The following is a 25,727-nucleotide window of genomic DNA, read 5'->3' on the forward strand; positions in this document are numbered from 1 at the left end:
TCTAGTTAGTTAACTATGTGAAATACGGAAATACAGTTCGTTACCAACGTAAATATATACTTACTCATACTTTATCTACCAACTTGGGTTAAAGTACCTTACTCGATGTGCAAAGCGAACCAATAAGAATTGCTTTATTGATTGACCTTTTGTGCTTTGCTGAACCTGATTCGCGGTAAAATTTGAAAACTCCCCGTATTGTTACGGCACCTGTCGGCGAGATTACGACCTAGGTTACGTTGTGCCTTGTGGCAATGGAACTCTCACTCAAGTTGGACAAAAATTGAAGAACTGTCGTCACTGGACTCTGTGTAGTTGACTGTACGGGCTACGGAGTAAGTACCAAAAGGTAGCTGTCGATATGGAAAATTTGAGACGACGGAAAGTCACCAAATGCACAGACATCAAAGAATGCCAGTTGACTTCATACATTGAATTGAGCCATCGACAATACGGTGCTCCTCAATGATTTTAGAAGTATGGAGCCACTCAGCTCGATGTGCATCCGGATCGAAGTCACAGTAAACACGACTGAACCTTGTCAGGACACCGACCAACACCGTGCCATGCCAAATGATGCTATTGACACAAAACTCGAGACACAACGCCAATGCCAGCTTGAATGATGCCATGGAATGTGACGGATCCGCGGTGATGGGTGTCAGTCTATGCCCTCTAGAGCAATAACATGCTGTCCTCCACTGCGATCTTTGCCTTTGCCACGCTTCCGCTTCTTTCGCTTCCTGCGGGTTTCTTTGTCTTCATCGCTATCATCGTCGTCATCACTGTCGTCGCTGCTGCCGTACATCATGGAATTGCCGCGTTTCCCGTTGACTTCGTCAGTAGGGTGCCATACTTTGACAGTTTGTCCACCTCCGCTGACCATGCGACCTTCGACGTCAAAGCCGATCGCGACGACCCCTTCTACCTCGTCATGCCTCACGCGGGTCACGACTTTGTTTGGGCCAATTCGAACGAGTGAGACAAGACCATCGGACTGGCCGACGGCTACGACCTTGCCCACACCTAGGTCATCTGGGACCACGGCCATAGATTCCAATGACTCGCCGCCTCCCGGTCCTCGGGAGACGTAGATACGCTCGTCTTGGTCATCCCATACCCCCTTTTCCCAGAGCGTAACAACGCCAGAACCGCAGCCGACAATGATTTTCTCACCCACACTAGTACCAGAAGATGGCAGGCCACCCATGTAAGTCGAACTGATCAATTCCTCTTCCTGATCTTCACTGCGAGCAATGATGCCTTTTCGCAAGTCGGTCACCGCCAGCGTAGTCCCTCCCGTAGTGACCCATTGTTTGCTGAACCCGGACGTACTCGCTGCGGAGGGTGGAAGGGGTGTGAGGGACGACACGTAGTCATCATGCGGATGATATGTGTTTTCAGGACGAGCGGAAACCTTCGAATACGGAATGCGAAGATCGTATGTGTAAAGAGCTCCCGAGTCGGTCGCAAGGATAAGAGTTTGAGGAGATAGCGCATGTAGGTAACATGGCGAATCGATGTCTAAAGAGTTTGATCTGGGACCCACCAAAAAAAAAAGAGTGAGAAACATGGCAAGGGAGACAATATACACTCAAGTAGACTCACTCTGACTTTGTCCGTGGGACGGCAATTTTATTCTCGACCTTTCCCGTCTCCGTTTTGGCCATTTTGACAATTCCATCGGTGCCAGCAGAGTAGAGCTTGTCGCCATCAATGCCAAAAGCTAAGCACCGACAGCTACCTTTGTGTCTTCGCGTGGACCAAACCGTGTCTATGTGACCAATGCCACTCGTGTTTGAGAGGTGAGAAGTACCCTCCAAATCCTCGCTGTCCTCATCGTCGTCTGCGCCGGTGGACAAAGATGGAAGACGAATCGTCTGCACATGTCCTGAAGAAAGTCCAACGGAAACGATGGGCTCCTCTGGATGGATCGCCTGTGCGAACAGATCCGCATTGAGCGGGAACGTGCAAATGCTCTCGAACATTGAGCAATGACCAGGAAGCTGGTAGTAGATTTGAGTGAGCCTCTGGTGTTGTGAGCGTTCTGTTCAAGTGAAGATACTAGCCCAAGGTACGAGTAGTAGGGCTCTGTATCGTCCGCATGAAGACCAATCGATGGTGGAGAACTGTTGTCTTGGCATTTGTCAAAGATCATTACTGTATAATAACGGTAATTTACGAGTGCTACACTGGACAATGCCATCGAACCATCACAGTCACGTCTCAACATCTCTGTACCGTCTTGCGCGGAACCCCCCTCACGCAGCAAGCTCCGGCTAATGATCGATTTCATAATTTGCCATTCGTTGATAGGCTAGGTACTAGCAGTTAAAAAGAAGTAGGAGTAGTAACTACTAGTAGTACTGTAGTAGTAACTTCCAGAGTGTTGAGGTACGAAAGAGCGAGAACAGCATCAATGCAGTAATGGCTTTGAAGATTGAAATCACGCCGAACCTGGCTGGATATGGCTGAGCATACAGAAGGCTGATGAAGTCAGTCCAGCAACGAACCCTGGTCTCAAAACATGTACGAACAAGAATAGCCACCACCGCCCATAAGCACGGTTAGATAACTTACTAGATCAGTATAATTGAAATGGACACATCAGTTGCAATGGACAATATGGAACACAGAAGCTCGAATATCATCAGTACCATGCAGTTGATACTTTCACTCCTTTGACATTCGGGGGCATTTGCCACTGAATTTGCTTTGTGCATGGACCCATTGCCACGACGATGTTGAGCACGCTCTCTACTACGAGGATGCTCGATACCATCGTCACTGTCGAGGTAACCGTGGCTGTGCTGATTCCGGCAGTAATGAGCTCTCCGAAGGGAGCTTTCATCAGCGCTTGTGATTGATCCTTTGTCGGTTCTGGGAAGAGAATCGGGGTAGAAGCGGACTCGATCACGGTTACCGTGACCAGATTCTTGCTTGTGGCCTCGGTCGAAGTCAGACGATTGGAGGTCTCATATTTTGTGACCTTCTTCGTGGTGGTGTGTCTTTCTGTTTCAGTCTTCGGGCGAGTTTCAGTCTTGGTGTGAACTATCGTCTTGATTTTCTGGAAGTAGCAGAACTTGTTAGCCCAGAGTCTCACCAGCCGAGGAACGGATACATGGAGCTGTTACTTGCCGTTTTTGGTGCCCCCTTGACTGTTGTGTAGACCATCGAGGTTTCCGTGCCGCTCGGCCATCCCAAACAACGGCAGGCATCGATTGCTGCTTGCTTCCAATCTTTATCTCGAGCGAAAAGCATGAGAAACGCTGACAGCTCTTCGTCGTATGTTTCGTTATCCACATCATCCATCGTCCGATCCCTGGGCACTATGACTGAGGGGTCCGGAAAGACATGCGGAGTACTGAAGGATTCGAAATTCAGACTTTGCCACGTGGGAAAGTAGGATGTTTTGAATGATTCTGGGAACCAGGAGATCGAATATGGCTCGATTGAATTTTGCGCTTTCGGACCGGAGGTCGCCCAGCTTGACATCCCCACAGCGCAGGATGATCTAGAAGTCCAAACAGGAACAGATGATGTTGGCATGATAGATTGCATGGACATGGAAGTCCGTGAGTCAGAAGCGCCTTGAATGTCTTGAGATTCCATGCACCCTATGGGCACGGTAGAAGTGATCGTTGTGGTCGTAGTCGAATTAACACCAATAAACACCGTTGTCGATAGAGTTTTAGTTGTTGACGAATTGCCAGCAATCACAGTAGACTTGGAGAGTGTGGGATTGTTTGTGTTCATTCCATAAGTCGCTGCCGTGTTGAAGACTGTAATGGTGACAGTCGACGGAGAGGGCGCAAAAACGTTGGACGTGGGTGCAGGGACGGTGGATGTACTTGTCTCCACAACTGTCTTAAGTTTTGTGACTGTGACAGGCTTATCTTTTGCATGCGTCTCAACCACCGTTTTGAGCAAAGTTTCAGTTGGCACGTTGGTGACCACCTTGGTTTTCGTGACTTCGCCGAGGTACTTTTCGCAAGCTTTTTTCCCAATCTTTTCCATATCAGCATAGTACTGTGCCACCTTGTTTGTGGCCGTGCAATCAGCTCTCTTATAGTTTGGATAGGCCATCAATGTCGCGAAAAGAAGAGTCATGAAATGAAAGGCTGCTCTGATCGACATTGGAACGTAAGTGTGGATGGTAGACTCGATCACCACGTCGGAGAACACAAAGTGTAGCAGATAATATGGAGATTTGTCACGTCACTGTCTTTGGCTATGAAACGAACTTGAAGCTCAAGCGCCTTGCGAGGGTGGTTACTGGGCATCTATTTGACATTGGAAGCAGGAAGCATGATCTCTGAGACCTGACAAGAACAAATTCAAAGCTACTGTACTATTTTTGTGATGCCAAGAGGCCTTGCTATTATTCTTTTTCGAAGTCCTATTGTCGTTTCTGGGGTTCCTGCTATTGTTCTTCTCTCATGTGGAGAGGATGTCTCCCCATCGATATGGGCTTACCAAAATGATGGGACAAAGACGCTCCCCATGTCGAGTAAGTGCCATTAGGGTTATTAGAGTATCTAGTAGAGTACAGTAAGTGCTCCCCACTTAACTGCTAGTTACCTAGTAGTCAAAACTTGATGATCGAGTCGTCTCTTTGTACGCTAAGATTGAGGGCTCAAATTTCAATTTCGATGGCTCACAGGTCCAGGAAGAGGAAATGCGGCAACTCATCGGGGTTTCTAGAGTTCTAACCTAGGGCAATCAGCGGCACGTGATTATTCCTTGAGGCTTAAGTAAGATCCGCTTCCTAATTCGGCATAACCTAGGCTAGGTTGACCCAACGTCCAATGGGAACAATTTGACAAATTCGCCGCTCAGCTAAACTCCGTATTGTTCGCTTTCTTTCCAGAAGAACAACAGACGATCATTCGGCGACAGCATTGTTGCACCAGGTTTTGCTAGCGCCCAGGTTCACCGCCTTTCTGATTTCAAGATGGCATGGCTCGGTCAGGTAGCGAGATTCCTGACCAGTAATGCCACGAACTCGGAGTCAAGAGGCCCTCTTCTTGTGACCGGGATCTCGGTTTTAGGAGGGATTGCTCTCGGTTCTTTGCTGCATGTGAAGTCGACACGGCAAGGCCAAGTGATTCCATCGCCACGAAAGCTCCTTGAAGCTTTGTCAGAGGATGAGCGCAGGAAACATGCCTTGCCATTGGATTTGTTCCCCGGTGCGAGGGATGTGCAGACTCCGTATGGCAGTATCAGGGTGTATGAATGGGGCCCTGAAGATGGCCCCAAAGTTCTGTTTGTGCATGGCATCACGACACCGTGCTTGGCAGTTGGAGGGCTAGCTCATACTCTAGCAGATAAAGGCTATCGCGTTATGCTTTTCGATCTGTATGTGTTCATTTCTTGCATGGTTGTAGGGTACGACCTACAAAGTGTGGGAATAGATCACTAACATCGGTGGCAATAAAGATTCGGCCGCGGTCTGTCAGACACTCCGGTCGATGTGCCTCAAGACAACCGTCTGTTTGCTACGCAAATCCTGCTGGCGTTGGCTTCGTCCCCAGTGTCCTGGACAGGATCCTCCTCAGGGGGGTTTTCGCTGATTGGTTATTCTCTTGGTGGAGGAATTGCTGTCGGATTTGCTTCGTACTTTCCGGATCTAATTTCGTCATTGATTTTGATTGCACCGTCTGGGCTCATTCGCGATTCTCACATGAGTCTATCTTCCCGAGTTTTGGGTGCAGGGTGGCTTCCTGATTGCCTCGTGACGCCGCTTGTCAAGTCACGGCTGCGGGCCGGGCCACTCGTCAAACCAAAGGACGATCCGAAGAAGCCAAAGGAAGAGGGCGTTGGGGTTGGGGATGCTCTCTCGAACGAAATCTCATCCGCCACAACGCCAGTGCTGTCTCGACAGTATCCCACTCTTTCTCAGGCGGATGTTGTTCAGTGGCAAGTTGAGCACCACACTGGCTTTCTTTCGGCTTTCGTTAGCAGTCTACGCCATGGCCCAATTGGACGACGAAGCGAGCTGCAAACGTGGAAGCGACTCGGGCGACTCCTCACTCAGCGCAAGCTCATGGAAAAAGTCAGGGGCCTGAAATCCGGGAAAGTGTTGATTGTGCTCGGCGAGAAGGACACCATCATCCATAGGAAGGATCTCATGCATGACGCTGCCGTGGCATTGGAAGGAAACGCAAAGTTTAAGACCTACCCTACAGGACATGAGCTTCCAAGTGTTCAGTACGAGGATTTGGCGGCACAACTCATTGACTTCTGGAATCATTAAACACTAGACTAACTGCTCATAGACTCCTCATATTCTGTGTATTTAGTTGTTCCAGCGCTTGGCACTTGACATCATAACTTTGAAACACTTTGTGCGTTCTTCCCCGTTCATCAAATGTTCCTTGCCTATGCTGCCTTGTCAGTCTCCGACACTGGCCACATCTCTTGGTCACCCATGTACCTTCACTTCTTTACAAGAGAATCGTTCACTTGAGATATCAACTTCTTCAGCGACGCTTCCCGCTCCTGGCGGTCTGCCATGTAGATCGTCTGTTCATCGGTGGCTGGAGTTTTGAGATATCGTTGGATTGCAAAGTCTTTTGTGGAATCAGGGACATTAGCCAACGTAGACGGACTGAGCCGTCCAGCCTCTGTCTTCAGTCCCCGATGGGAAGAACTGAATTTGATAAGTCAGAGTGAACGACACGGCAGTCCGGAATCAGGGACGGCATACTTGTGTTCAGTATTGGCAGTATTTCGTTCAGCCATAATATCAAGTGGACTATGAGAGCTGAAATGTTTTACAGAAAGTACTGAACGGGGAATTTTACCTTCTCTTAAATATTCTAAAGGAGGGACGAGAATGCCTGGGCGGCATGTTTTCGAACATCTTATACATGCTGGGAGCTTTTGCAATGAGTTGTCCATGGGGCGAAATCACAGTATGAAGCAAGGACGTAGTGAGGCACTTTCGACATCCCGAGGTTGGTACTCCGCCTCTTCTGTTCTCGCCTCGCCCTTGTTGCCCTGAACGGCCTGGGGAAGGCTTAGTCTAGCTGGTTAAGCGCAAACGTCCCCTGTCGGACACTCATGTACCAGAGAGAGCCATTGGGGATCTCGAGGTCTTCAGAAAAAGGGTCCAGAAAGTCATCGGCGGGCTCGACGTGACCGTTGGTCTGCTATTCTTCCGCATAACGCCAGCAATCAGTGCCAGGCACGGTCGCTAATCCCCGTATGACGGAAGTGAGCAAGCTGTCAGTCAACGAGGGCTCCGATCTCATTCATTTCTCAGTCAATTACTAGTCTATCTGAGCATCTACGGATTTCCAAATCCTGCGGATTCTGTGTAACCAACATACCTATGTTTGAGAGCTGCAGAGATTCAGAAGTAAATCCTGCCCTCCTCAAAGTTGCGCCAAAAACCTCCTGTTAGGCAATCCAATGGACTCGAGAATTGATCTAGGCTTTCTCCGATGCGCTTGCGGTCGTTCTGTTCCAGAACCCCAACGCTTTGGCTGTTGAGAATTCCGGAGCCACTTGGTAATGGAAACGTTCCCTGGCTCATCGCGATGGTTTCAGGTGATGCGGGACGCGATCGACATTTTTTTCGCGCAGGCTTCTCTTGCATATCGCTCCAGGCGCTCCAATGACCGCGTCACTCTCAGCTGCTGTGTGCCAACCCCATAATTGCCTTGTCCACTTGGCAAGCACAGCCTGATTGATCCCCTGCTCAAATTCGGGGATCTTGAGATCGCATTAAAAGCGGTGTAGAGTGCTGTGTATTCTAGTGGGCAATTGCTGGCTGACCAACAAAGAAGAGAGTTCGGCGAGAGAGTCGGCGAAATGACTCGAATATCTAATAGTATACGGTGCTCTGGGCAATCTGGAGAGGTTTGCATTCGGCTGCAGGAACGCGATGATCCCTGCCTGGCCAGCCCTATGAAGCAGGGCCAGAATCAGTTCTCCATTCAATCCGCTCATTTTGTGAGGGCGTGACAAAATCCAATCATCCTCTGGGTACTCTGAACCTCCGTCGGGTCGCACAATTGACTCGGTGCATGTCCCATCCCATAAGCCTGTCTGGCGCACTGATCCACGTGCTGGCGATGGTGTTTGAGTCGGGGAGGCAGCTCGTTCTCTATCTCCGATCCATTTTTATTTCCCCCAGATACCCAACGGGTCTAGGCCTTCTTCTGCATCTTGTCGCTGCAACTGCAAGAATCTGAGTCTCTTCACTACGATTCCCACGCTGATAGGCCCAACCACTGTGCAGAGAGTAATGGCCCAGATGACGATGAGATACAGGTCCCCCTCGGCATTGACGTTCGGTAGCTTGAGAACCCCGTTGCTGAACGCCAGCGAAGCGATCAAAAATCCGATTTCTCCGCGCGCCACCATAGCCAAGCCGACAATCGACGCGGCATACAAAGGCTGGAACCGCCTCGGCAGGAGTTCTCCGAGTCTGCTTCTTGCGTCTGGATCTAGAACCCTGCCCTCAGAATCAAATCGAGAACTGGCTGCAGCGATCCTCGAACTACTCGAACTACCCGAAGGTCTAGATCGGGCTTCAGATTCTTGCCGATCTTCATCGTTCAACGGGTCTGGACCAATGCGGGATTTCTCTATCTGTTGCTCGCCGGTCCTCATCCAATGCGTCCCACAACACGCGAGCTTCTTGGCTTTGGCGCCGAGCGGAAGTTGGATCAGCCAGAGGCCCGTGACCATTTTGCCCACCATCATCAAGATGGAATAAATGAGACCCCGCCAGACGATTTCCCCACGAAACATATCTACTATAGGAATGGAAAAGCCGATAGAGGCCTGCTGGCAATTAGTATCTGCCTCGTCGCTGATGCGATGCCCAGATGTGGCTTGCGTACAAAAAACATTGGCTTCAGGATCCTATTTACCGGCTGCTTAAGGAATCGCTCGTAAACCACAGCACCCGTGGGAGTATTCCAATCAATCAGTGGCTCGGTTTGCGAACGTCCTGATTTTGCACCTTCTATGCCGTGTGACTGACCGTTATGGTGTGCCTCATCGTGAGACAATACCGGACGCTCCTCCTTTTGCTTGTCCTGTATACCAGTCTGGTCCGAACAAACACCGGTGCTTTCAGATTCTCGCTTGTGATTTGCACTGACAGTGTCATCAAACCAACTAACCAGCGCCCCGGCAAGATAAGCGGCGAACAGGTTGGACGTTCCCGCAAACGTAGCGCCGGTTACTAGGCCAACGAGAATGCACAAATGAAGAAGAACCACCACATTAGATGAGTTCCAAGCCCGATATGACCGAAGAGAACCGGCAGGAAGTCTATGTACCACGGGCCTGATCCCAGCCCAACATATGACAATTATCCCAATAGCGAACCCAATTGAGACAAAAACAGGTCTAATCACTGTACCAACATTGAGTGAGGTTGAACCATCATCGCCCAGGTTTGAAATCACCTGGACCATCACTAGGCCGACAACATCGTCCATCATCGCCGCACCTGAAAGTACCACGCCCAATCTGGTCTTTGTTAGACCCGTTGTCGATAGGATCGTAAAGGTGGTTCCCAGGCTAGTGGAGCAGAGCGCTGCGCCAGCTGCGAATGCTTGCAGGGGACTCGCATCGATTATGGCCGGCAGCACGAAAGATAGGCCAATCGGAATGCAAATGCCAGTAACGGCGACCAGAGTGCAGGAAACGGCATTTGCTTTTAAATGGGAAATCGAAGTTGACAAACCACCTGACACGGTGAGTTGTTGCCCGAGCTGTCGGGAACCAACTCACCTTCGTACACCATCAAAATGAGTCCCAAAAAGCCGAATTGCTGAATGACAGCTTGGACATCTCGGTTGAGCCAATTAGCGCCAGGGACACCCCAGGCGATTCCTATCAACAACTGTCCCACAAGACCGCAGTATATAATGCTGTCGAGAGCGGAGTTGACGACATTGAGTGCCAATATCAAGCCAGATTGGATGAGAATAGTCCTGATGTCAGGCTCATGGTACGGCAAGGATTTCACTTCTGTTGTCATCTTGAGTGCAAATGCTATCTTGTCCCGCATCCACTCGGAAATAAAATGGTCATCAAGTTCATTAGCATTCACAAAAATGAACGATCAGGACCAAAATTGACCGATTGCCTTGGAAGGTTGCATTCACATTCGTCGAAGAAGCACTAGGACTCGGTCTCGACCGGCGTAAAATCGTAATCACCTAATCTATCGAGTGACATCAAGCGCATAGAGTCAAACTCGGAAGCAGAGAGTAATCTGAGATGTCCTTCAAAGCCCGAAGACTGTCTCTTAGGGCAAATTCTCAGTGAAAGATTTGGATGTCGTCACTGCAAAATGAGGGATTTTTAGGGAGCATCGATAATTGATAGGCACCTATCTTCACGTGACTCGGAACCCGCATTGTCCTCTTATGTTATCATATCTCCACGTGACTAACTTACTCTGATGATCAGGCCGGACCAACCTTCACACTCCATCCCGATCATAACCATGAACCAAGATGATAGAGTCATGCTGGGAAAATACAACGAGGCTATTGATGATTGATTCATTCTAACTGACAAATTTACGGCCTCATGATGAGTACTCTCTCCGTGTCCACATCTTGAGAGTAGTACTACGATCTTGTATTTGATCAACTCGTATCACGGTCTATCTAGTACCTACGGTGTACGCGTCGATCAAGGCTGCGAGTAAGCAGTAAGTGAATCCACCCGAGATATAGATTTTGTTCTTTTAGCAAGCCGATAGTATAATGCAGCTTCGTCGTGTTCCTACAGACACTAACCATGCAAGCGTTTGAAGATGAACGGGATACACCAACACAACAGTAGTACTCGTCCAGCATGAGCAGTCATACAACTCCGGCCCAAATCCAGCAGCGGGTTTGGGAAGGAAGGATTCCTTTGGAAATCGTCCTTGACCCATCTGAGTGCCGGACATATGACCAATCTGATCCGTACTTGGTACTTGACTTCTCGACCTCGACGAATGTCGGCGCTTGCTGATCACTGAGATCCAGATCTCGTATCCGCGCATTTCCTATCTCCCATTCCTTCTTCCTCGGCTTCATGCCTTTTTCTCATCATATCTGATTCACCCCGATTGCGAACCGCAGTCTGGCTGGTTTTCTTTTGAAGGCGTGCCTTTGAAGTGGCATTACCCCCTGGGGTTGCTGTACGATTTGTACGCTGGGGCGGATCCTGCTTCCACTTCTAGCTCATCAGATGTCCACCAGTCGCAATCCATCTCACTGGCAGGACGAAATCTGTCACAGCCAGAAGATGACGACGAGGATTCCTCAACTGGCAAAGAGCCCCTCCCCTGGCGGTTGACCCTGCACTTCACGAACTGGCCGGACGAGGACCTCGTCCGACTCGATGCGGAGGGCCTTGTTATGCATGACGCATTCATCAATAGTGTCAAGGAGGCTGACTCGCTTCGGGTGCGCGATGCAAAAGGCATCATGAGCCTCTCCAAAGAGGACTCTGCCGGCCTGTGGAAAGCCATTCAGAATCGTGCGTCTGGAATGGTCCATTCACACCCACCCACCAGGTCAAATCTAACGACATCCAGATGACTTGCAATCCTTCCAACGCATTTCATCCCTTCTACTTCCTCCGCCACACCAGCCCTTTCGCAATGTTCCTGTTCGGGTGTTCTTGCCTCTGTCCCCGGAGACAGGAAAGCTGTCGCTCAGAGTTCTCCAATCGCCAATTCCCCCGTCCATATCGAATAATCAGACATCCTCGCGTTCGTCGATAGCCAGCGGGCCACAGCAACCCCAAACAGTCGGTACAGCTCTCCACTCTTTGCTCCCAAACCTCTTCCCCAGCAAGCGAACCCCTGTTCTTGCGAAGCCGGTGTTACATGGGTCTGTCTTGCCGATGTCGGCTCCGATTGAGGAAGTAGCTCGCTGTGCGGCTTATGGTGATGGATGGTTGTCGATTGTCGTTCGTATGGTTGGGTAGTTTTCTGGCTCTCTTGTCATGCTGGGTTGCGTTGGCGAACGAGCCTTGGTTAGACATTTAAGTGAGTTCAAGGGTCATTGATCAAAGTATTGCTCCTTGCTACTGTCGGCTGTGGATGAGTGAGCTAAAGAAAGCGGCATCCATCGCAACCCGTCACCATGGAATGTCTCGACCTCGTCGCCTGGTTTTCAAGGATTCTTCATCCTACGTGCCAAAATATCCGAGTGGTTGACTGCAGTCATAACCTTCACATTCGCTTGCGCTACCTAGATTTATCGTAGACGTGTCGAACATTCAGCAAAAGAACGCATAAGTCAGAGATTGCCTCCAGTAGAATGATATGATTTACAGTCATGAGGGGTCATGAACGATAAAAACAAAGAGAAATTGCTCTCGAAAACGAGAGAATGAAAGAAAAAAAAAAAAAAAAAAAAGAAATAAACGTGAGAACCTCGGGGTATCAAAGTTACATGCGTCGTCAGATCGTAGGCAATAAATCCGGAAAAAAAAAAAAAAACCCTCAGTACATGCATCATGCAGACTGAACTGTGATGTCCCTCGGTGGATACTATCACAGCATTTGTCCATTCACATTGATGAGATCACCGCAGTCCTTGCCACGCTTGAGCGCCTTGGCAAGCATGAGCTCACGCATCCAGTCAATCCGCTCGTCGCGCGTCTTGACTGCGAAATGATGCGCCTTTTGATTAGTGAAGAAGGTCTTGCGGTCAAAGGTGCCATTCGGTGCCGGAATCAAGGAGAAGGCAAAGGCAGTCTCGTCGGATGGGTTATTGTTGCGCTTGAGCACGGTCTTCTTGAACGCCGCGGTCAGCTTCGAGCTCGACGCCAGCGATGAGCAGGCCACGGCGTAGTCGTCGACATCGATGGATTCGAGGGCCTTGGAGTCGCGGCGAGCATCTTCCTCGTCGTCGTACATGTTCAGGCGAGTGCCCCGGAGCGTGAAGAGGTGCTCTTCCCATTCGTGTCGCAGGAAACGGGTGGTCTTGCGCTTCTTCATCCATCCGCTGTGGGAGATTTGGTCGGGCATGCGAGGAGAGTTTCGCGAGGTCTTGGTCAGGTCTGCGGGGGTGTCGATGGGGTCGACAGCTTCATTGACGCTTTGAAGGGTCGGAACGCATGCGTTGGTGGACGGCCGCCGCCAGTGACCCTCGGGCTTGGTTGAGGCTGGGCGGACGGTCTGGTGAACCGTGGGGCGGTGCTCCCCTCCGTAGGTCATATTCGGGGGCACCGATTGCGAAATTCCCCGACCGACGGGGTCGTTTGGGATGGCCGTCACCGGGACATCGACCTCAGATAACGGTGTCTGCTGTCGATAAAAGTCGTGGTTGCGGTAAAAGTCGGACGGCGACTTGAAGGCATCTGCGGGGGACATGTCCTGGGTATATGCGAAGCCCAGGTTGATAGGAATACTATCTTGCACTGCGGGCGATGGGGCCTTTGCTGCACCAAGGTTGGCTCTCCGTCGATAGACGGATGGCGTGATTGTTCGTAGCGCGGATTGAGTGGAAGGGCTGCCCACTCCGCCTGATGGTTGCGTGTTCGGGATGGTCAGTTTTGGCAGTTGTTTGAGGTTCTCCGTCAGGGACTGCGATGTCTTGGTCGACGCTGGAGAGTCACTGGCCGGCGAGTTTCCTTTTTCTTTTGGCGGGATTGTCGCATCTTCCACAGGCTGGAGTCTGCTCAAGTGTTGGAAGTTGAGAAACTGGCGGACACTCTCCTGCGGATCTCTTGTGGACACCTCGCTCAGCTTCTCCTCTGAGAGACGGAAATGCGGAGTTTCCGGACCCAGTGCATCGGATGATGCAGCAACCGAGGGCGTTGGCATCGGCTCCTGGCAGGTTGACAGCTTCGCGGTCTTCGTCGCCGTCGCCTTGGATGTCTCATTGGCGTAGACTGTTTTTGCACCGGGAGGGAGATCCTTGGTGGAGCGTGCGATTTTGCGCTGCTGCTTTTGCCACTTAGGGCAAGCCTCCCCTTTGGAACATCTGTGAGGTTTCGGCAGGACCTGCTCAATGGCCACGATTGAAACCGAGTCACCGGGGGCGAGGTTCTCGAGCCGCGTCGACTTGTGCGGAGAATGCCGGTCACCATTTGCTCTTGTCTTCTCATTCTCAATGTCTGGCGACAAGGTGTGGCTCCCTGGATGCGATTGTCTGGGCGACGAATCGGTAGCGACTGGTTGGTTAGTCGCAGGGCCTTCGCTTCCAGACGCCACGCTGTCGCGCAGACGCTGGATCATGCTCATGAGACGATGTCGTTTCCCAAACGAATGGATGTCCAGCTCCTTCAAGTCGTCTGCCTGCAGATCAAGAAGGATCTCTCCGGAGATGTCGTTGATGAAGAATTTCTCCACGACGGTGTCGTCGAATCCAGCATCCTGCATCCAGCGAACAACCTGCTGCGGAGTCCAGCTCCTGACTTCAGCGGCGCTCAGACCAGATACGGCTGCATCGATTGACGTGCGTTGACTCGGAGATTCTGATTCCGGGGCGACACAGGGTACCGTGGTATCTATACGCTCAGGCTCCGACAATGGTACGGGAGGAGATGTGTCAAACACTGGCCGCGTGGGGGTTTTGGCGAGAAAGAAGTCCACCTCGAGAGAAGTCTTCATGTCGTCCGAACCCGTCGACGCCCGGAAGAGATGTGGGCCTTGTGGACCTTTGACAGATTCTTCCTCGATGTGGAATTGGAAGTTCGAGAGCCCTCCAGAGTCTGGTGTCGGCACCTCTCTTGGTGTCGACGCTGTCGTGATGCTCGCTGAATCCATCTGTCCCACGTTCCAGTCAACCGGCGTCCTTCCTTGTGACGTTGATTTGCATTGTCACTTACCGATGTCATGCTTTTCCCCGGTGACTCTTCTACCTCATCGAAATTGGACTCAAAGTCCGTGTCATCAAACTCGGTCGCTTCTGATAGTGGTCTTGCGACCGACGTTCTGCGAAAGATGGGTGTCTCCGAAGGTGCCTGCAGCACCTTCAGGCTGGAATGCGAGGAAGCCCCCGCTGAGATATCCTGAATCTTGTCATGAGCCGATCTGTTTTTGTCCCAGTCTGGAAAGCTGCTACTGACCATGGTTTACGGGGTTTGGACTGCAAGGCCTCTTGGTGGTAGCCAGCACAATCCGATACAAATCCAACCATGGACCCTTTTCGGGCCACAATGACAGATCTCAACTTGCAAGCAGACCCGAATCAAACATATATATGGGCTTAGTAACTACGCCGGAGGGGGGGGGAAGTTTCTTATATCATACATCGGTTTCTTCGGAAACATCCACACCCCGAGAGGAACGGCCCGCATCCTCACCTCCATCGTGATGTGCGGGACATGATTGACGGTTGGCCACGATCAGATGAACATTACAGGTCGCTTCGCACAGGATGGAGCTCAGGTTGCAGTTCCAGGCCAACCAGGACGAAGAGCGACGGATGGGCGGTCAGATCCCTCCGCTGGTTGGGCCGGCTGGCCATTTTTGAGGTGTCCTGCAGCAAAGTCGACAAGATTTCTGGCTAGGGCTTGCTATGAGTGGCTGGTCACAAACGACGCTACTGCTGGGACGTCAATCTTATCACAATATCACATTCTGAGAGGCCAGCAGCAAATGAAACGGAGAAACTAAGATGTGAGAGCTTTACCATACTCAGTTAGGCTCATCCGATGCTCGCATCTCATTGTCCTGGAGTTGAGAATCGTGAGGTGAGGCTACATAGTTTACGGATAATTATTTCAGGAAATATTATGCAGAATTTGAACCTCAACGGTGAGAAATGGGTAAAAATAGCAATCTTAATCAGATCGTCCAATGCCCTAAACTGACCAAGGAATCCAAACAGTGTTGTCTCCCCCGCCATCAGATTTTTGACATCGGCATCCAACAAGTGATGCCGGAACGGCTTGAAGAGTTGACGTTCCGGGCACCCGCGAGCAAAAAATCTCCGGTCGAAGGCTTGGAGAGCTCGGGGTATGACGGAGCCCTTGATATCATCATGTAACTCTGCACGGAGTCCTACTACTTTGTCTTTTGAAGAATTGATACAGAGAAGTACTTTTGGACAAACAGCTCGACTGGACTAGCAAAGAGTATATTTGATCAGTTCTAATCGATGAGAATGGAAATGAACATTCTCCGCAGAGTTTATGTACATCCATCTCAATGACTGATTTACTCAACAATACTTCGAGGAACAATACTTTGATAGTTCACGGCATGATCTTAGCAGCAGTCGAATTGTACTTGTACGCTGACCACAACGGGGGTACAGCATTCCATTCACTGAAACCCATTCGGCATAATCCGAGAGACCGCCTCGTCACGCCATAAGTTCAATTCCTACCGGGTTACTCGTATGGTACTCGCGGATAGGTACAGTACTTTACTTACCTTCCGCACAGCTCGGAAAATTTCGTCCTGTGGCTTCGGAGTCTTTTGAGAGCGACACTCCGTGCAAGTACCCCGAGTCCCGACTCTTCGCCGTACCGAAACCTACTTCCATCCGACTCACGTGCCACCTCAAAGCGGTCAACTGGCTGCCCGATCAATCTTTGCTAATTTTATCGATTTTAGGCTAGATTGGACACATTAATGGCGGTTAACTTTTCGAGCCCTTTGTGGTGTTAAGTCGGCCATAAGAGGAGATATTAATAGCAAATAGATCTGTTTTTGGGCAATTAACAACATTTCAACGAGAAAAAAGCCATGCATGCTGCTCCCATTGGTCCAAAAGAAAGGGCCAAATTGTTGCTAATTAAGGGACATTTCTGCAGCTCTCTGAATCTTATCACGGTCTTATCACATGGTTTTTCCCCACAGTTTATGCAGACTAGGAGGCTCCACTCCCGTCAATCTCGGTTGGGGTTCAGAGCGCCGAGGTGGGTCTCCCGCCGCTAGTGGGCGGAGTGGACTTGGCCGAACTGCGGGTTGATTGGAGGATCGTTTTGCCGATGGCGCCATGCCCGCCATCCAATAGGAATGCAGAGATCTACATTTGGCCGCTTAACGTTGGGAGTTTTTGATTTGTGTTTTTTTTTTTTTTTTCCCTCCCCTTGTCCCTTTAGGCTTGTCGATTGTGACGCCCAGAAAATGACCGCTAATCGCGAGTATCACTTGCCGCTCAGATGTTCCCAGTGCCCAATGTCATTGGTCCTGGTCTCGATGCGATTTATCAAAGTCCTGAACATGGGTTCGTGCCTGCAATCCTTGTCGCGCTCGAGTACCAGTACCAAGTGCGTGTACAGAACGCATGGTGGATAGCAACAAAACATAACTAGTTGTGATTTGGGTTTGTATTCTGTATGCTCCCGTACAACGCACAGGAACAGAATCGCTGATGTCCCGAATAGAAATAAATGAACCGTGCCTTCGGCAGGTTGCAGAATATTCGAGTACCGTCCGTCCTGAGTTCCAGCACGGAGTCATTCAGAGATATAGAGTTACATAGCGAACATGTATACATTACTCTTCTCTGAGGACGAGAGATGCCGTGATCTCTTCCTGGGCCAATCGCCAGGCGCGGCGGTCAGTTCATCACTCAAGCACAATCCGCTACTTGGCGCTAACGGAGCATGATCCGTGCGTGCTGCCCCTCATTCTAGTCGTGCATATTGGCTAACTCTAATCGGAGATCCGTAAACGAAACAATCCTGGCTCCCAAGTCAAAAGTCCCTGCGCGGCCCATGCTTTTTCGACTGGCCACCCCATGCAGGGAGCATTCGGGCGTTTATCCGATTTTTAGTCTCGGCTCAATGAACAGACCTTCCCGAATGACAAGACAGACAGCAGCAAGGTCTCCCATGGCCATGCACAAAAGGAGTAGCAAGGGGTCTCCACCGATTGTTCGGCGAACTCTGATGTGCATAGTACTTCAAAGCTGGTGTTTCTATTTTTTCGATGCTTCGTCAATAATACCTACCAGCTACGATCATCGAGCTCTTCACAGTAGGACTTATTAAGTTTGATCATCACCGATTGCGATTGCTGCTGGCTCGAGTCCATTTGACTTGGGCCGTCACTCTGTCGTTCGTTTTTTTTTTTTTTGTTTTGACGCTCCATTGCAACGGCTGCTGGCTCAGCCCTTGCCATTGAGCTTTATTGCTGTTCCGTAGCATCGTCCGGTTTGTGTCGTTCCTTTCGTCGCCTCGTGTTTTTGGTCGATCCGACGCGAATACATTTTTGGCGGCGACTGAGGCTTCTTTCTTTGGTTTATTGTTTACTGGGTGTTCGTTTGTTTCCTGGATGATGCCCCCGCAAAGAAAAGCCGACACGGCCGCAAGCAGCAAGACAAAGTCTTGTGAGAAGCGTGCCGCTGGAGAAGAGAAAAACAATGTCGAGACTCCCCGTCTACACAAGAGATCCCGGTCCGGTAAGTCCATCTCCAGACGCAATATTATTGCGCATGGCGAACGAGGGTCATTTTGACCATTGCGTGCTCCAGGGTGTTTTACTTGCCGTCTGCGACGGAAGAAATGCGACGAAAAGCACCCGGCATGCACCGCCTGCATCAATCTCTGCGTCAAATGCGAATATCGACGTCCGATCTGGTGGTCGAACCCAGAGCAGCGACAGCTACAAAAGGAGCGCATTAAGAACAAGATCAAGCAGACCAAAATCAATGAGCGAAACATGGCCCTTGCAGGTAAAAACACGACAATCAATGTTTCAATGTTTCATTTAGTCTCCCTGACCGCCAGTAGATCACCGGAACAGAGTCATCCCGCTCTCCTCAACCTACGGCGCCGTTGAATACGATTTTAATCGCCCATTCTTGGATCCCTTTGCGTCGCGTGTTCCCGCCCCGGCCCTGGCACAACCCCCTGGTGAAATCCCAACGTACGAAGTCGACATCAAAACCGAACGGCAATTATTCGTGAACGATGTTCCGACAAGAGTCGACACGACGTATTCTTCCTTCAGTACATTTGCACCTCCCCAGTTGCCCACGACGCTGCCCCCTCAATATTTCGTGGATGATGGCACGGCAGATCTTTCGGCCTTCGCGCCGATGCCCATGCAGCACAACACCGAGAATCTCAGCGCCGGCTCTTTTTCGCTTTCGAAGCTGGATATCCAGGTGGAAGACTGCGATCGCCCGTTGTTGACTCACTTCATAGATAATGTGCTCCGGTTGACGTTTCCGATCCTGGAGGTTCACCAACGAGGCTATGAGCGTACCCAGGCCGTTCGTCAATCGCTGGAGACGAACAAGTCGTACTTGCATTGCTGCTTGAGCGTCGCAGCGCTGCACGTCAAAAGCACAGTTGGGATTGAAGGGGATGAAATCGATCGCGACATTCTGCGCCATCGCTACGAGGCGGTCTCGCACTTGTGCCAATCACTGTCCGAAGACACGAAGCATGACATGATCCTGGAAGCCACACTCGCCATGATCTTCTACCACTGCTTCGTCGGTGGGCCTGACGATTACCTTCCCGACATCGCATGGAACGATCACTTTATGGCCGCTACGAGTCTCATCAACAAATTAGACTTTGGTTACATGACTTTCACGCCGCCGCCTTTCAACGTCTCCCTCGTGTCGTGGATCGACATCCTGGGATCTACAATGTTGGGGAAATCGCCGTACTACGCCCACCTGTACCGCAACAAGCATTTGAGTGCGACCTCCTCTGGCCTTCGCGAGCTGATGGGATGCGACGACCATGTGATGTATCTCATCTCGGAGATTTCCTGCCTCGACGCTCTGCGCGCCGAGGGGCTCGTGGACGACATGGCAGTTTGTTCACACGTCGCGGCATTGGGGCAACAGCTCGAGTTCACCCAAGCGACGGAACCACCGGTGGCCGACCCCGTCACGGCCGACGGCGCCATTCGAGCCGACCAGTTGACGACAAACATTACCGCACTGTTCCGCCTTGCCGCACGAATCTACCTCTGCAGTCTCGTCCCCGGGTTCGATCGCAACCAGCCAAGCACGGTCAACCTGGTCGGAAAGTTCTGCGAAGCTTGGGCCTACATCCCCGACGGCCCGACGGGCTATGACCGCTCGTTGGTCTGGCCGCTCCTCATCACCGGCGCATTCTCCACCCCGACAAGTCCGTTCCGAAGCATGCTCAAGGCGCGCATGGTCTCCATGGGTGATGCCGCAGACATTGGCAGCTTTGGGCGAGTGTTTCGGCTACTGCAAGAGGTTTGGCGCCTGTCCGACGATCCCGTCACTCATCCGTCGTCCTCGTCCTCGTCGTCGTCGTCATCGTCATCGTCGCCGGATGGAGTGAAGCGGGAGCCAATGGTTTCTCCTCAAACTGGCACTCCCATGAGGGAACTGAAGAAGCAGAGCGTCCATTGGCGGGATGTAATGCGCCGAAATGGTTGGAAGTATCTCATCATCTGAGATGCCGCTCCAAACTTTCGCAAATTTCGTTTCCATTTACACTTTTCTTCTCTTTTCTTTCTTGTTGCAAGTTTTGCAGGTTTGTTTCGATCTTGTATCTCCCCGGCACTGTGTAATATCTGCAGGGTGCATGCATCAGTGGCGCGTTTTCGGTGGAGAGAGAAGATATTTTTCCCTGTGCGTTGTCGCAACCATTTTCTATACCCGCTTTTCAAGCGATAATAGGTGCCAGTGGTTTTTTCTTCGTTTCGTGGTCCTCTGAGAGGGCACTTTGTCAGTTCCCCCCTTTTTTTCCCCGCCTTTTTTCCCCCGTATCCCCCATACCCTGCTTGAATTCGAGAAGAGTTGGAGAGTGAAATGAGGGCAACGTATTGGAACGTTGATGGAAGAGCGATGAATGTATGTTAATGGAGATGTACTTAACGAGGATGACTGAATGAGGAACGCTGTTGGGATGATAACTATGCAAAGGATAATTGTACTCAGAATTCCAGCTCCCGTAAGCCCTCTCCTTCGACATATTCCTCTCCATAGCACTCTCTCTTGATCTTATCGACGAGGTCCCGATCGCCATCGGCCAGCTTCATCAAGTACTGCTCAAGGATATAGATATTGTCCGTCCACATAGCAGCCATTTCTTTGTACACTTGGATTTCATGCTTCTTCGTCTCGATTCCGGCCACGCCACTGGCATGTTGAACGTCCTCCTGTTCTTTGAGTTTTTTGACCTCCTCGCTCAGCGACTGCTTTCGCGTCATCAGAGCCTTTCTCTCCGCTCGCTCTTTCTCCCTAGACTCGTCATCCATAGCACCGTTGGGTTGGAGAGCTGCTGTCTTTTGTTCTACCTCACTCTCCAGCTCTTGCACAGTCCTCCTCGCACGTTCCACGTCCTTGAAGAGCTTCTCCATAGCATTCTCGTGCCTTCGCCGCTCGTCGCTCGAAAAGCTCCAGTACCAGTTCATACTTCCAATCTTCTCCACGCGAATCTTGTTGTCGTCCACAAGCGTCTGGACGTACTCTTTGACTTGCATGCCGTTGATGGATGCTACAGATGGCAGCATTTTTTCCAGATCTCTGAGAGTGTGGCACGTCCGAGTTTTGCGGATGTGATCTAGCACGAGTTGTTGTTTTGCAGTCGCGGAAAGCGACTTCTTGGTAGACTGGAGAAAGTTAGTCAAGGAGCATGTGGCGTACGATTTGGAAATTCCATACCATGATGGCAAGCGGCTTTCGGTCACTTGTCACCAGAATATCGGCGGAGTCAACGATCAGCCAGTTGGTAACGGCATGGTTGAGCGAGATGCGGTCGACAACACTGAAGGGCCTCGCCAGTAGACAAATTAGGAAGGTACGCACCTCGGCCATGACATTCGTCCGGAATCACCACGGCCGCCAGATCTGAAGACAAGAAACATCTCCAAAACAAGAGATAGCTAGCACACAAACGCAGCAATTGAGATCAAACATCTGACTCCGGAGCAGAGCCATCTCCGCGAGCCTTTTTCCGTGCTTCGACATTCATCTCGTCGCCAGAGGAGCCCAGGGTATTGCTTCGCACCGAATTGGAGCGCTTTCTACTTCGAGCCTGGGCATTGGACAAGGAGACGGTGCTCATCTCACTCTCGGACATACACGAGTCTCCCTCCACGCCTTCAACCAGGATTAAATCCCCGGTCTCGCCTAAAGCTTCTTTCGCCATTTCTTCCACCAAAATCCCCATTGCGATGAGGGCGGTCTCGTCCATACTGCGGAAATCCCTCGAGGTGTCCTCCTCGTCAAACGCCTGATCGTAATAATCGGCGGTAAAGGCGTGTATAGCTCGCAGTAGGTCTGAAGAGACGGGCTTGCAATGTTGAGGGAGTCTTTCGTTTGCGAAATAGAAATCGTCTTCCTCGTACCGGGTCGGCGCGTCGACACGGCGAAAGAGTACCTCCTCGGGCCGAACAGGAGCTGGATTCTCACCGCGAGCTATTTTCTTCGCAGTGCACCGCCCTGAAATCGTCAGATCAAGCTACCACACAGAAGCACCAAGATAGTGGTCTTACCCGCAACAGCATCATAAACGGTGGCTTGCCTCCTTGGATTGGCTGGCGATGACCGCCGCCGCTGTGAGGAAGGCATTACTTTTCGTGCGAGATTTACCAAAGGCCCCAAGACTGGCTCGTTTTTAGGGTTATGAGAACGAAGAGAATGCGAACGGCAAAATGATTTTCCGGTCCGCATCTCGATGTCCAAAACTTATCACGTGATAACCATGTACGGGTATATGTATTCAAGCAGTTGCATCACTGGCTTTTGCAGCGATGAGTCGCGGCGACCTGCAATTGAGTCTGATATCACACATGGGAGAATTGGCAAATAATGCCATGGTTACTGATGCATGAATGCTTATCTCCTAAACAGGGTGCAAGGGACGATTGCTCCCAAGGCCTTCCATGTGGCCCAAACATCACGGTTGCTTCACCTCCTTGAACCCGCACCAGGAATCCGATTTGCCAGCGAAAAGCCGGAAGAACCAAAAGAAGTTTTCTCGATATTTTCAAGGGCATTCGATGAGATAACAGCCCACAAGTCTGGAGTCAATGTTCTTGCCATCGACCAAAATGAAGGCCGATTGTAGGTTTGATACCCCTGTGATGGCAGGCTAGTGCTGAGATCGGCGAGTATGGTGTCGGGGGGTGCCGACCCAACGATTCGACTGTGGGATCTAGAGAGTAGAGGCGCGGAGCTGGATCACACTCATGTGGCGGTATCATCGGTGCATAGGTACATGATGCCCTGTGCCCTTTCTGGGAAATTTCCAAGACTAAACCTTTCTGCAGATCTTCTCACGAATCTGCCCATACACATGCGCTGACATCTATCTCGATCTATCCGTTTGACCCGACGCCGTCGACCATTCTGACAACATCTCATGACACTACGCTCAAACTGTCATCCCTCACACCAGGGGCGATCATCCCAGCTCACACCTTTCACCTCCATGCGACACCGTACTCCCATTCGTTCTCGGGTCATCCGGCATCCACACTGTTGATAGCGGTGGGTACATCCCAGCGATCGATCAGGCTCCTAGATCTTCGCTCCGGTCTGGCGACGCATACACTACCCGGGCATGATGCCGCTGTAGTATCTGTTGAATGGGCGCCACATCGTCCCCATATCCTTGCGTCGGCGTCTGCCGACAACCGCTCCTTGATTTTTGACATTCGTCGCGCAGGCCCCAATCCTGCCATTGCCGCGTTGGATATGGACGATGCAACGGGCGTTCTTGCCACCAACGACGTAGCTAGCTCGGCGCTGTCCCGCAAAGCCCGTGCTCACAACGGCGTCGTAACCGGTGTTCGCTGGACTTCGACTGGAAGCCATTTGGTCACTGCGGGGCAAGATTCGCGGTTGCGAGTCTGGGACGCAACGACCGGTGCCAATACCCTTGTCCACTTTGGACCGCGCGTACGCAACACCGTGTCTTCCCACCTAGCAGAGCGCGTGCCGCTGATCATCCCCAATGGAGTGGTGCACGTTGGGCATGAGACCTTGCTTTGGCCAAATTTCAATGACCAGGATGACCGCGGGGAGATCTTGATGTTTGAGCTCCGCGAGGGCATCTTCATCAAACGGCTCTATGTTCCGGGTCTGATGTCAAGCCAGCGTCGACAGCAGAGCGGTAGGCCGAGCGCTCTGAGCGGCGGTCGAATCAATGCTCTGGCATGGCGTGGAAATGGCGGAGCTGGTGAGGGTCTCGAACTGTTCTCTGCTCACGGCGATGGGAAAATCCGGGCCTGGGTGTCGAGGGTTCCCGAGGAGGCACTCGAGAGCGAGTCCAATGAGGACGCCGATCGGAAGCGGAAGAGAGACGTTCTCGAAGAGATTTACCAAGGGTTGACCGGGTCTCGGGTGACGTTTACGTAGCTACACAGAAGCGGGAGAAACACCGTCGGAGAATTTTTGGATTATCGGGCGCATCATATACAAGGGTACCTACACACGGTCATGTACAGGGAATGATCAATTACATTCTTTGCTCCGCTTCGCCGACCCGTTCATGTCCCTCCTGCGTCTCACCTGCAAATGTATCGAACTGACTCCGATTCTTGATCCTGTGCTTGAAAGTCCGGCTCTGGCCTTTCGCACTGGGATCATTGGTCTGAGACTGCAACCGCTTGGTCTCGATCTCCGCTGGAAGTGTTGTCCCCATGCCGGTGATGACCTCGCCCGTGACGCCGGTGTCGCGGGTGCTGCGAGGCATGTCCACGGGGTTGTCGACGGCGGTGGCGAGGGAAGGATAGGCGATGCCCTCGTTGTCGAAGCGGGGGTTTTCGACCTGTTGTTCGGGACGGGCGACGGATGGGATGGTGTTTTGTATGCCGGCGTCGTTGAGCATTTCGGTGCCCGTCGGGGCCATCTCGGAGAGAGAGCCGCCACGGTGCGAGTCGACGTCGTCAACCATCTTTGAAGTATCTAGGGTGTGGGAATCGGAAATGCAGTCCTTTTTTTTTGTTGCAAGTTTGAACTTGTCGACGATGTCGATTGAAATTGCCGGACGGTTCCATGGCTTTCAGTTGATAAACACCGCCGAAACGGCAGTCGTAGATTGAGAGCATTGTGCTCTGATGTCATTACAATGTCATGTCATGCAGCGTGGCAATGACATGGCCCGATTGACGATGTGCTAGGTTATCTGATATCACTGCGGTGAAAGTAGGATGTTGCCGATCTATCCGGCGTTTTGCAAGTACATGAGGTACAGTACAGTAGGTAATGTACCTTAGTAAGATAGCCTAGTACTTGGCAGAAAAGCTTGAGGATCAAAGGCTCGGACTTAGTCTTTACCCAACGAATCAAACCCGCGAAATAGTCCATCGTTCGCCGTGTCATGCACGGTCCAGGTTCCATTCTCATGGAGGACAAGCGCGGGTGAGTGCATTTCCTGCTGAACCTCGTCCAGGCTAGTCCGGGTAGGCTACTAGTATTGGGTACTTGGGAGCTGTATGAGCACGAAGTGCGAAATCAATCAGGTGGGCGCCTATGGAAGGGGTTCTGCGTGCTTTTGTGCTCGTCCAATTCTCGCCTCAAGGAGACATGAACTGGTGTAGTGTGGTTCGTACAGGAATAGGTGATCCATGAAGATTCATTCCCCTATGCAACAACATACAGTAGTCTACTCCTCGAGTTGAGATGGTTCAATTGGAAGACCTCGTACAGAACGGATCAAGAATGCTTTGATAACATCTGGCCGCAATATTCGGCCCTTGCCAGTCCAGTTCAGTCCAGCTTAGCCGCTCGCGTAAATCAAAAGGGCAATTCATGCCGACAAAGCCAGAGCAGTTAGGTATTTCCAGCACAAATCAGTACGGATAGTACTATTACTTCTTACCTACCGAGTGCCGACTGTCC

General features: G+C 51.2%; 11 protein-coding genes across 11 annotated transcripts; 4 read left to right on the top strand and 7 right to left on the bottom strand.

Annotated features, from left to right (window-relative positions):
* Window positions 1-661: 661 nt before the first annotated feature.
* On the bottom strand, window positions 662-1,988 carry VTN31DRAFT_2894 (uncharacterized protein; the record flags this gene model as incomplete). Its single annotated transcript, XM_069403112.1, has 2 exons — window positions 662-1,538; window positions 1,609-1,988. 2 exons carry the CDS (start codon window positions 1,986-1,988, stop codon window positions 662-664), a joined length of 1,257 nt encoding a protein of 418 aa, XP_069262327.1.
* A 662-nt stretch (window positions 1,989-2,650) lies between these two features.
* On the bottom strand, window positions 2,651-4,137 carry VTN31DRAFT_2895 (uncharacterized protein; the record flags this gene model as incomplete). Its single annotated transcript, XM_069403113.1, has 2 exons — window positions 2,651-3,067; window positions 3,139-4,137. 2 exons carry the CDS (start codon window positions 4,135-4,137, stop codon window positions 2,651-2,653), a joined length of 1,416 nt encoding a protein of 471 aa, XP_069262328.1.
* An 817-nt stretch (window positions 4,138-4,954) lies between these two features.
* VTN31DRAFT_2896 (uncharacterized protein) lies at window positions 4,955-6,256 on the top strand (the record flags this gene model as incomplete). Its single annotated transcript, XM_069403114.1, has 2 exons — window positions 4,955-5,358; window positions 5,440-6,256. 2 exons carry the CDS (start codon window positions 4,955-4,957, stop codon window positions 6,254-6,256), a joined length of 1,221 nt encoding a protein of 406 aa, XP_069262329.1.
* Window positions 6,257-6,438: 182 nt separating this feature from the next.
* On the bottom strand, window positions 6,439-6,903 carry VTN31DRAFT_2897 (uncharacterized protein; the record flags this gene model as incomplete). The annotated part of the gene is made up of 2 exons (XM_069403115.1): window positions 6,439-6,652; window positions 6,710-6,903. 2 exons carry the CDS (start codon window positions 6,901-6,903, stop codon window positions 6,439-6,441), a joined length of 408 nt encoding a protein of 135 aa, XP_069262330.1.
* Window positions 6,904-8,130: 1,227 nt separating this feature from the next.
* On the bottom strand, window positions 8,131-10,036 carry VTN31DRAFT_2898 (uncharacterized protein; the record flags this gene model as incomplete). The annotated part of the gene is made up of 3 exons (XM_069403116.1): window positions 8,131-8,796; window positions 8,856-9,712; window positions 9,757-10,036. 3 exons carry the CDS (start codon window positions 10,034-10,036, stop codon window positions 8,131-8,133), a joined length of 1,803 nt encoding a protein of 600 aa, XP_069262331.1.
* Window positions 10,037-10,833: 797 nt separating this feature from the next.
* On the top strand, window positions 10,834-11,958 carry VTN31DRAFT_2899 (uncharacterized protein; the record flags this gene model as incomplete). The annotated part of the gene is made up of 3 exons (XM_069403117.1): window positions 10,834-10,953; window positions 11,010-11,505; window positions 11,564-11,958. The coding sequence occupies 3 exons, from the start codon at window positions 10,834-10,836 to the stop codon at window positions 11,956-11,958; spliced, it is 1,011 nt and encodes a 336-aa protein (XP_069262332.1).
* Window positions 11,959-12,529: 571 nt separating this feature from the next.
* Window positions 12,530-15,054, bottom strand: VTN31DRAFT_2900 (uncharacterized protein; the record flags this gene model as incomplete). The annotated part of the gene is made up of 3 exons (XM_069403120.1): window positions 12,530-14,749; window positions 14,812-14,994; window positions 15,052-15,054. 3 exons carry the CDS (start codon window positions 15,052-15,054, stop codon window positions 12,530-12,532), a joined length of 2,406 nt encoding a protein of 801 aa, XP_069262333.1.
* A 3,163-nt stretch (window positions 15,055-18,217) lies between these two features.
* VTN31DRAFT_2901 (uncharacterized protein) lies at window positions 18,218-20,330 on the top strand (the record flags this gene model as incomplete). Its single annotated transcript, XM_069403121.1, has 3 exons — window positions 18,218-18,341; window positions 18,414-18,614; window positions 18,673-20,330. The coding sequence occupies 3 exons, from the start codon at window positions 18,218-18,220 to the stop codon at window positions 20,328-20,330; spliced, it is 1,983 nt and encodes a 660-aa protein (XP_069262334.1).
* Window positions 20,331-20,812: 482 nt separating this feature from the next.
* Window positions 20,813-21,695, bottom strand: VTN31DRAFT_2902 (uncharacterized protein; the record flags this gene model as incomplete). The annotated part of the gene is made up of 2 exons (XM_069403122.1): window positions 20,813-21,490; window positions 21,543-21,695. The coding sequence occupies 2 exons, from the start codon at window positions 21,693-21,695 to the stop codon at window positions 20,813-20,815; spliced, it is 831 nt and encodes a 276-aa protein (XP_069262335.1).
* A 94-nt stretch (window positions 21,696-21,789) lies between these two features.
* Window positions 21,790-22,451, bottom strand: VTN31DRAFT_2903 (uncharacterized protein; the record flags this gene model as incomplete). The annotated part of the gene is made up of 2 exons (XM_069403123.1): window positions 21,790-22,322; window positions 22,376-22,451. 2 exons carry the CDS (start codon window positions 22,449-22,451, stop codon window positions 21,790-21,792), a joined length of 609 nt encoding a protein of 202 aa, XP_069262336.1.
* Window positions 22,452-22,710: 259 nt separating this feature from the next.
* VTN31DRAFT_2904 (uncharacterized protein) lies at window positions 22,711-24,242 on the top strand (the record flags this gene model as incomplete). Its single annotated transcript, XM_069403124.1, has 3 exons — window positions 22,711-22,946; window positions 22,995-23,096; window positions 23,153-24,242. The coding sequence occupies 3 exons, from the start codon at window positions 22,711-22,713 to the stop codon at window positions 24,240-24,242; spliced, it is 1,428 nt and encodes a 475-aa protein (XP_069262337.1).
* Window positions 24,243-25,727: the final 1,485 nt, after the last annotated feature.

Source organism: Thermomyces dupontii (genome assembly GCF_041956625.1).
Source record: "Thermomyces dupontii strain NRRL 2155 unplaced genomic scaffold VTN31scaffold_2, whole genome shotgun sequence".
Taxonomy (NCBI): Eukaryota; Fungi; Ascomycota; class Eurotiomycetes; order Eurotiales; family Trichocomaceae; genus Thermomyces; species Thermomyces dupontii.